The sequence below is a fragment of the Schistocerca piceifrons genome, chromosome 5 (genome assembly GCF_021461385.2).
Source record: "Schistocerca piceifrons isolate TAMUIC-IGC-003096 chromosome 5, iqSchPice1.1, whole genome shotgun sequence".
In the NCBI taxonomy this organism is placed as follows: domain Eukaryota; kingdom Metazoa; phylum Arthropoda; class Insecta; order Orthoptera; family Acrididae; genus Schistocerca; species Schistocerca piceifrons.
In genome coordinates this window covers 181,238,282-181,249,030 of record NC_060142.1, presented here as the reverse complement: position 1 = coordinate 181,249,030, position 10,749 = coordinate 181,238,282, and the positions used below count along the sequence as shown (strand labels likewise).

The 10,749-nt window shown below is 42.6% G+C and overlaps 1 protein-coding gene across 3 annotated transcripts in view; it reads right to left on the bottom strand.

Annotated features, from left to right (window-relative positions):
- Window positions 1-811: 811 nt before the first annotated feature.
- Window positions 812-10,749, bottom strand: part of LOC124797986 (lachesin) — an 871,202-nt gene continuing 861,264 nt past the window's right edge. For all 3 annotated transcript variants that reach the window (XM_047261164.1, XM_047261165.1, XM_047261166.1), the window contains 2 exons: window positions 7,563-7,687; window positions 812-1,214 (listed from right to left, as the gene is read on the bottom strand). In XM_047261164.1, coding sequence (XP_047117120.1) covers window positions 7,566-7,687 — 122 coding nt within the window. In that variant the 3' untranslated portion in view covers window positions 812-1,214; window positions 7,563-7,565. The remainder of the gene's footprint in view (window positions 1,215-7,562; window positions 7,688-10,749) is intronic.

The window sequence follows — 10,749 nt, the reverse complement described above, 5'->3', positions numbered from 1 at the left end:
GAAACTACGGAGGTTTATTCCATCAACAAGAGTATCTCCAGATTGAGTACCGGAGCTCTAGTCTAAGTTACTGACCACTTCTAAACAGTAAAGTAACTTTACGTTACGCTAATTCTTCATGGGTTTCAATCAGTAAGCTCATTAGTGGTTACTTATTTTGTTGGAAGTCCATCTGAAGATACTATGATACATCTAGCACTGAACTTCTTTGATGAATTGATTCAAAATGAAAATGGAATCACTAATTTTCAAAATATTTATTTTACATATTAAACACATTTTATCACATACATCGTTACAAAAATTAATTAAAGAATTACGAATGATATAGTAAATCAGCTTATGTGCATGGAATATTGAAATTTATCAATCTTGAAACAGTGTTGTGATAAACAATATTTGTTTCTTTTCATGCTAGTAACATCAACATCTCAAATAAATAAATCTGGATCACACACTATATTGATTTTATGGAATTATGTTATTTATGAAAACATTCTTGCACTTCTCGTAATGGGTTCATTGAAGTGATTTAAAAAGGGACTCTTAAGAAAAATATGTTGATTAGTCAGGGAATGAAAAGTGGACTATTTTAGTACTTAACTCTTAGCGAAATTTCCCGATCTCAAGAACAATGCACGTTTTAACAAAAGTAACTCCTGCATCACACAAAAACAGGCAGTGCTACTGTACACACATCAGAGTTCAATACGTTCAAATAAAATGGCGATCTAAAAGTAGACTGTGATGTGGCAGAAAAAACTCAAAGAACGAAAATGCTAAGGCACAAATGTCTTCAACTGGTAGTCTCTTGCCCAGGGAGTGTATGACGTAGCATGCAAAAACCTACTAAATTAAAGACGGAGAAAAGCTATTTTTGCTAAAACACTTTTGTCGTTCTTGGATTACAGATGATACAATTCTTCCACTTTCTGCAGAAATATTTTGGGTACACTGTTAGTCTGACAAATGGAGGTTCACAACTTTTACGATTCAGACGACACTGTTATTGTCTTCCTAAGCCATACGATTCAGCACTCGACGAGAAAGTAAACACCACTCTGGTTAGGTACTGCGAAGTGTCGCCGTTATGCACAAGTAGATGGATGCAGGCAGCGGCGGCCGGCGGCGGTGGGAGAGAACACGTAGTTGACCAGCGCCAGCCGCGGTCGCCCCGCTGTGGTAACTATGGATCTTCCACCTTACGTGTTTACCTGCAACAACGAAACCAACCCATTGGACTCACCTCTTGTTGTTGCTTTGTACAAACATCTGAAGACAATATTCGAGGCTGTTATTAACATTAAAGTCGTGCGCTGTAGCTTGCACGGAAAACATTTTGTTGTATAATATCAGCACAAGGCTGCTAAAAGATATTGTTTTACTACATCGAAATTCCTTTAGACACATCGGTTATCATCTGACACAACCTACGTACGGTACAGCAACATCAAGGTACGATGGGCGTTCAATAAGTAACGCAGCACTTTTTTTTCTGAAACCGGGTTGCTTTTCTACATCTACATCTACATTTATACTCCGCAAGCCACCCAACGGTGTGTGGCGGAGGGCACTTTACGTGCCACTGTCATTACCTCCCTTTCCTGTTCCAGTCGCGTATGGTTCGCGGGAAGAACGACTGCCGGAAAGTCTCCGTGCGCGCTCGAATCTCTCTCATTTTACATTCGTGATCTCCACAGGAGGTATAAGTAGGGGGAAGCAATATATTCGATACCTCATCCAGAAACGCACCCTCTCGAAACCTGGACAGCAAGCTACACCGCGTTGCAGAGCGGCTCTCTTTGCTAAACATCTCCGTAGCGCTATCACGCTTACCAAATAACCCTGTGACGAAACGCGCCGCTCTTCTTTCGATCTTCTCTATCTCCTCCGTCAACCCGATCTGTTACGGATCCCACACTGATGAGCAATACTAAAGTATTGGTTGGTGTTTTGTAAGCCACCTCCTTTGTTGATGGACTACATTTTCTAAGGACTCCCCCAATGAAACTCAACGTGGTACCCGCCTTACCAACAATTAATTTTATATGATCATTCCACTTCAAATCGTTCCGCATGCATACTCCCAGTGCTACCAGTGTTTGTTTCCGCTATCATATAATCATACAATAAAGGATCCTTCTTTCTATGTATTCGCAATACATTACATTTGTCTATGTTAAGGGTCAGTTGCCACTCCCTGCACCAAGTGCCTATCCGCTGCAGATCTTCCTGTATTTCGCTGCAATTTTCTAATGCTGCAACTTCTCTGTATACTTCAGCACCATCCGCGAAAAGCCACATGGAACTTCCGACACTATCTACTAGGTCATTTATATATATTGTGAAAAGCAATGGTCCCATAACACTCCCCTGCTGCACGCCAGAGGTTACTTTAACGTCTGTAGACGTCTCTCCATTGAGAACAACATGCTGTGTTCTGTTTACTCAGGATTCCAGTACACCACATTATCCACCACTCTTTTGCCTACAAATCACTATTTTTCAGCATAATCTCCGTTAAATGTGTCGGTGTTATGCCACCTTACTGGAAGGGCCTGTATACCCGCGTAGTACCATTTTATTGGTCGAAGTCGGAGCCAACGCCTCTCTGCATCAATAACCTCCCCATCACCCATGTAATGATTCCCGCGGAGTGCATCCGCTTTTCAAAACACAGGTGGAAGTCGGAAAGCGAGGAACCCAGCGGGTACACATCTTTGATTACCCCAACTGGTGGACAAGTGTATCAGGACTACCAACAGAGGCGTCCAGTTTAGCAGAGAGATGTTTGATTGTGATCTGTCGATCACCTCGAATGAGAGTGTCCGCACGTTCCAACACTGCAGGAATCACAGCTGGGTGCGGCCGGCCGTCAAGCGGGAGATCGGACCGATTTGCGCGACATAGTTGCGATCACAGACGCCCCGCCCAACGACTCACTGTGGTTCTGTACACTCCCATAGACATTCTGCAAGGGCCAAGGTATTTCCGCCAAAAGAAACGCGGTGATAGCTTCTCCTTGGAAGCCATCTTTGCTATAGCCACCATTATGAAGCCTACTTACAGCGCCGCCACAATGCCCCAGAACAGATTGCCCATAGTCTCATCCCAAACTGGCCGAGAAAAAAATGCTTTGCATTACATACAACGCCTCTCGTACAATTTTTTCTAAGAGCAAAGACATTAGATGCAATCATGAAAACCTGCAATCATGAAAACCATTAAGCTCTTACTTTAAAAGTTTTGATTCTGAATATTATATGTCTATAACTTTAAAATGTAATTCATGATTACTTATCGCTATGTACATATGTGGCCTTAGGATTACAAAATGGTTCAAATGGCTCTGAGCACTATGGCACTTAACTTCTGAGATCATCAGTCCCCTAGAACTTAGAACTACTTAAACCTAACTAACCTAAGGACATCACACACATCCATGCCCGAGGCAGGATTCGAACCTGCGACCGTAGCGGTCGCGCGGCTCCACACTGTAGTGCCTAGAACCGCTCGACCACCACGGCCGGCTTTAGGATTACAAGTACGATACAAAAATAAACGAGTGTTACATATGACAATAACTGCATTTCACATTCAGTCATATCATACCCAGCGTACGGCATTACATCGTAAGGTTTGGAACTGAATTTAGGCTCCACATTCCTTCTGTTTATGTACTACTATGCAGAGTTCATAGAACTGCCAGTGTCTGTATGAGTCGCATTACGATATTTACAGTCAGGAAATTCACTCTATACTACAGGGTGATCCAAAAGTCAATTAACATTTGAACATGTAAGACTTCACAGAATAATGTAGGTAGAAAGGTGAAAACTGACACATACGCTTAAATTAGATGGATTTTCATTGAAACCAAAAAACTCCATAGAACAAACAACAGATGACGCTTTTTATGTCACAACTATTTATCTTTTGCAAAGATGATGGCTTTTATAAGGAGTTCTTAGCATTTTGGCTATCATTCATCAACAACTCTGGACAGCATATCAGAATTTAGTATGACAAACAGATCCGAAAGTGTAGAAGAGCATATTAGGAGGACAATCACACAAAATCTATCCTTCAAAAAGAAGTGCGAAGGAAGTTAAATGAAAGAGAATGGCGGTAAGCCATATTAAAGATTAAGCGTAATCCTCGACAGAGTACACCTAAAACTGCAGTTCAGTCGCTGCAAGATTGCGATAACTAATAATTCAATCATCCGTGCTAGGGTTCACTATAGAAGGAGAACGGCAAGGAGAAAATATACGTGAACGGATAGAAAAGGCTCCGTTAGCCAAGAACCACGTTAACAAAGGGTCAGAGTGGTGCAATGATGCTGTATTTAATACTGAGACCACATTCACCGTCTCTTTAGAAGATAGGGGAAATTTATTCGTAGCTACGAATGTGAAGCACGTTCATTTCCGTATTAGAATGATGACAATCAAAATTTGTGCCAGACCGGGGCTCGAATCCGTCTTCCCGCCTTATGCTTAAGCGCTTCGGCTATCCGTGCAGAAATCACAGCCACAACCAAAGTTCCACACGACGTCGTCCTTGCGTCATAGCCTGCTACTCGTACTTGACGTACACTGATGAACATAACATTACCTCCACTGCCCATAGCGAGGTTGAATGCCTCCTGGTCGTGTTACGAGCAAAAGTAAGAAGCGGAAGAGAGACGAATGTGCATTCATTATAGCAAAGATAAGGGCCGGAAGTGCTGAATGCAGTGATATAAGCGGTTCTGACAATTGGCACATTGATGTGGCACTGCTACTGGAAACGAGAATCTCTTAAACGGCGGAGTTTGTCGGCTGTTTGCGTACATTCATTGAAATTTTATTTCGTTGTTAAATTTACATGCGGAAAACACCACTGGAAATATGAACGTGAACGAATATTAACGACAACCTTCGTAAAAGGCTTATTTAGATTTCACAAATATTGAACACGTGGAGTGCGTCACATTGTGTACGTTTTTACGGGTAATATTAATGAACTACGTGAAACGGGACAGACTGGTGTTAGGGAAGACGAATAGAAGGTATAAATTTCTTTTCAAATGTTCTCGTAGAACTGTAGTATGCTCCTTGAGCGCATAATGACTGATACCAGTCGTAGTTGCACATATGTAACTGAACTGTTTGTCTCAACCCCAATTATTTTATTCATTTCCCGGCGCATTACAAAAGAATACGCCGATATTGTCGGTACAAAGAATAAGTGCGAACTGATAGGATTGAGAAAACTATAGCCCGTTAGGAAATAATTTGAACACGAGATGACACAGTAGATCGTACGACCTGTTTACATGGTATCTACTAAAAGACAAACGTTTGCTACATTTTGACAGATTCAAATGTATCTGCTACAAATACAGCACCGAATAATGTTGACTATATCAGTATACTGTTTTAAAGGCAAACGCGACCCCATCAGTGCAACAACTATAACGATATTGTAATTTAAAGCACATAGGTCCGATATGAACTTATAATAAAGAAGCTCACTCGCAGTTATGTAAACACCCAAACAAGTCCTCAGAAGTAAGAGTAACTTTGGGCGTGCCCCAAGAAAGTGTTATAGGACCGTGACATTTCGTAATGTATGTAAACGATACTGTAGGCGCCGGCCGCGGTGACCGAGCGGTTCCAGGCGCTACCATATGGAACCGAGCGACCGCTGCGGCCGCAGGTTCGAATCCTGCCTCGGGCATGGATTTGTGTGATGTCCTTAGGTTAGTTAGGTTTAAGTAGTTCTAAGCTCTAGGGGACTGATGACCTCAGATGTTAAGTCCCATAGTGCTCAGAGCCATTTGAACCATTTTTGATACTGTAGACAACATCGGAAGTGCCATGAGGCTTTTCACAGATGACGCTACGCAGGAAGAAATGCGGAGGATGGAAACTTGCTGCAGAATGTGGCAATAGACCCCCAACATAAACAAGTTGAATGGCCACATAAAACTAATAGCAGGAAAGGTAGATGCCGGACTGAGATTAACTGGAGAAACCTCAGGACAAATAGTCCACTAAAAAAGCAGGTACCTTGCAGAACTCTCGTACGACCAATACTTCAATATAGATCGTCAGTAGGGGATAGATGGAGGAAACATGATGCTCAGAAGAATAGCAGCATATTTCGTTAAACATTCTGTTGGTAAGCACGAAAGCGTCACAGAGGTGACCAATCAACTTCAGTGGCAGACGCTATAACAGAGGCGTTCTGCCGTGCGGTGTGGTTTACTGTTAAAGTTCGGTTATCGTACGTTCGTAGAAGAATCAACAAATATAACTCTGCCTCCAATGTATACCTCGCGAAAATTACAGGAATTTAAAATTAGATGAATTCGAGCCAACTGGGAGGCATGGCGGCAATCGTTCTTCCGGCGAACTATTCGCAACTGGAACAGGTGAGGGGAGAAAGTGATAGTAGTACACAAAGTATCCTCAGCCACGTACCGCAGGGTGGCTTGCGGAGTATAGGTATAGATGTGGATGTAGATTTAAGATATAGGAAGAGAGGGAACGTGAGCAGAGTTATTTTCACTTTGCACTACATGAAGATTTGCAGGACAGAAAAGAGCTAATATTTCCGGCAAAAGCACACATCGAAAATGTTTTACATCACCTCGGTTCCGAGATTTCCGAAACCTGTACAGAAAATTGGAGTTTGTGTTCAACTTACTCGTATAAAATACTCGTATAAAACACAGATGGAAAGGACAGCAACAGGAAGAAGTTGATGATGGCATCTAGACACCCCATAGATCGATCACTACAAAAAATTTGGGTTCCCGTAAACCACCACTGCGGGTACGCCGTCAACCAGATCTGCAGCTAATCTGCAGTTTTCACAGAACGAAAATAGAGGTGTGGAAGTTAATTACATAATACTGCAGCCAAGAATGAAAGGGGATTTTAAAGCACCGCGTGTTTAGTCTCATTAGTATGAAATGAACAGTCAACATATTTTGAATCACAATGTCGTCTTTATACGGCTCTACTGGAAGATTTACAATATGATTATCGTATGCCACACAAGAACTATAAAATGTGTGGTATCTCCATCCACAGAAATTGCGAGTGTGCGTGTTTCTTTCACCAGGTACATTCAATATGATGACCATCAGTTGTAAATTTAGTTTACAAGCTTCTTTGTTTAGCACATAACGATCGAGGCACATTCAGAGAGCGTTTGAGAGGAAAAGTTTGTACAGCCTATTTAGTACCGTGTCTCACATAATCGGGTACAGTCGGTATGTAGTGGTAAACAATAGTCTTTGTCTTTCTCCGCTCGTGGTATTATAAAGGGACAATATAAAGCAATAACTGGATAAAGCTATGCGGACGAAACATGTGGAATATACATTATATACTGGCTGCTACAAAGGATTTCTCGAATCTGGCGGAAATAGTTTTCTGGGAACGAGTATTTGGAAAAGAGGAATTAGATATGTTTGAGTGTTTATGAATCTGGAAGAGGGAGAAGTAGAGGGATGGGGTGAGAGGGAGTAGCTGATAATGGAGAGTAACTGGAGAATTCGCTCTCACCTGCTATACAAGGATCAGAGAGCACGCGGCACCCATTAGGACGACTGCTGCACCCAGCCGGTGCCACAGAGGAGCCGCTTCGCTGTTGGCGTTTGCGATGAGTCCCAGGTCCTGGACTTCAGGTTCTGCAACAGACACACTGTAATGTACCACCACAAACTTAACAACAACTTCCTTTCCTGATGAAATTACAAAATCTGCCCACCACAATTGTGAAAGAACTGTATGATGCTGACCATCATATTCGTATTTATTCATTTGATTGTTAATAGAGGGACAAGCAATTTATTTACAGCCATTTGTTTGCTGTGTAGTGATGTTAACTACAACAATGTCAAAATTTTAAGAACTTGTTTATTCCTTGCAAGACGTCCAAGCATAGGCCTCAATTTGCGAAAGAAATTTCTGAGCCTGTATGTGTAGGGTACAGCATTGTATGCAAGTGAGTAATTTTTTTTGCGGGAGAAAAGAAAAGGTAATAGAATGGAACCGTTTGGCTTTGTAGAAGGACGCTGAAAATTAAACGGTTTAACAGGATAAGAAATTCGGAGGTTCCCCACAGACTCGTCAATATTAGAAACTGAGGAAAAGTACTCTCTAGATGAATGGACAGTTTGTAAAATCTATTTAGACGTCAGTGAATAGCTGCAGTGGTACTAGAAGGAACCGCATAGGGTAATATCTATAAGAGAAGAAAGGTATTGGACTGCAATAAATAATCGGGGGGGGCGTTAGATGTAAGTTCAACACTGAGACTAGGAGGGTGACACAGGACATTAAAATGTATGTTTTAAATGGGTGTCGACGTTGGCGAAGTGGAACATTTGGATTCCATAAATATTATTTTCATTCTTTTAAAAGAAGTTTAGATACGAACAACGAAACACTACGTCTTCAGGCCACGAGTGGCCTACCGGGACCATCCGACCGCCGTGTCATCCTCAGTGGAGGATGCGGATAGGAGGGGCGTGGGGTCAGCACACCGCTCTCCCGGTTGTTATGATGGTATTCTTGACCGAAGCCGCTACTAATCGGTCGAGTAGCTCCTCAGTTGGCATCACGAGGCTACGTTCACCCCGAAAAATGGCAACAGCGCATGGCTGCCTGGATGGTCACATATCTAAGCGCCGACCACGACCGACAGCGCTTAACTGCGGTGATCTCACGGGAATCGGTGTCTCCATTGCGGCAAGGCCGTTGCCCACGAACAACGAAACGGAATTTAGATTTATCATGCATCGGCTCCGGGTACACTTGCTATCGGTCAGTATCTGGTACAGCTTCCAACTTTCCTGAGACTGATTCTGGACCAATAGTTCTGTCAGTGGTGCGGGACAAGCTCGTAGTTATGCCTACGGAGAACGTAACTTCTCTCTATTCTAAGTGCGAAATACACACATCGCGAAGGCGTTACGCAAATTGGTCACAAACTGATGTTCATACAGCTACAGACGAAAAATACACACTTGTGAACTTTGCTGGACAGTGCCTAAATATGTGACACTGCAACGCAATTTCTCTGCGCAGCTGGCACGGGTAGTAAACAGTGGACATGTCGATACCAGGATATAAAGTCTTTGCAAATCTCATTCCTTGTGCTAAGATGGACAGCAACTACCCTTCGTAGACAGGTGTGTGAACAGTGTTCGCAGACGTCGGCATTTCAGAGACGGTATAGACCTCATATCGAAGGAAGGATGGGAGATTAGGGTATATCGTCCGGCCGACACGAGGTCTTTACAGACAGAGCAAAAATCAGCTTTGGGATTATCCGGAAGGCATTCGGCCTTTTCTTTTCAAAGGAACCATCATGGCATCATTTGTCTTATCGATTTAGGGAGACAACTGAAAACCTGAATTTGGATAGCCATCCTCCAGAATACGAGTCCTGCGTCTTAATCACCCTGCTACCCCTGCTGGGCCCCTGTTTGTAGCTCAAGTCATGATCCAAATCCAGAATGGGTCGATAACTAAATGTGGTAAAATACACAACAAATAAAGCTGAATACGGTACGGCCTGACGTTCAGAAGCAACAAATTTAACTGCAAAAATTTCTTAATAAAGTTAGTGAAGTGCAGCTTTGTCTGATAAAGTGGACTCGCAATCCGGAGGAAAGAATTTCAAATCCCCGACATACCATCCAGAATTAAAATTGCCGTGTTCAACCTAAGGCGGTGATCACTGTTGGCACCGACGTTGGAGTTTCCTCCGACAAGCGACGTCGGCCGCGGGTGGCCTGTCTATTTATCTAATGAGTACTGCAGTAAGTGTGCTGTCCCAGTACAACCGATTTCGGTACCCGAACATTAGACTTTGGGCGAACGGTCGGCGGAATTCAAAACAGTTGGATTGTGAGAAATTCATAAACTCACAGTGTTAGTACAGGGAAACGGAAATTGTGGGATCCTGAGGACGGTCAATATATAACAGCGTATATCTCGGAATACATTGTCTGAAATGGCTACTTTATCGCGAACTTGAAGTGCTAAATTGTGAAATAGTTTGTAAAAATTATTTCGTTATTTTTATAATGAAATGTTGTCATCCTGCCGGCCGGAGTGACCGAGCGGTTAAAGGCGCTACAGTCTGGAACCGCACAACCGCTACGGTCGCAGGTTCGAATCCTGCCTCGGGCATGGATGTGAGTGATGTCCTTAGGTTAGTTAGGTTTAAGTAGTTCTAAGTTCTAGGGGACTTATGACCACAGCAGTTGAGTCCCATAGTGCTCAGAGCCATTTGAACCATTTGTTGTCATTCTATTGTCATTTCAGATCTCGAAAACTATTTCTTTATCATCTGGGAAATATATCTGAAGCACAAGAGGTTCGAGTACACTCTCGGGCATAGGTGTGTGTGTTGTTCTTAGCATCAGTTAGTTTAAATTAGTGTAAGTAGTGTGTATGTCTAGGGGCCGATGACCTCAGCAGTATGGTCCCTTAGGAAATTCACACTCATTTGAACATTTTTTTGCGTAATACGATCTGATTGCATTAATAGAAGGATGCAGATGGTTTGCGATCGAATTCAGTTTAAAAACTGTACCCTGCTCATCATACTAGCTCACAGGCCTAGTGTAACGTCCTGTAGCGAATGGTACTCTGCTAGAACTGAAGTTAAAAAGAGGTGTAGAACAACTTCAGTTTTTTGAACAAGGAACCAGACGGTTATAATCAGAGCTGCTCAGAG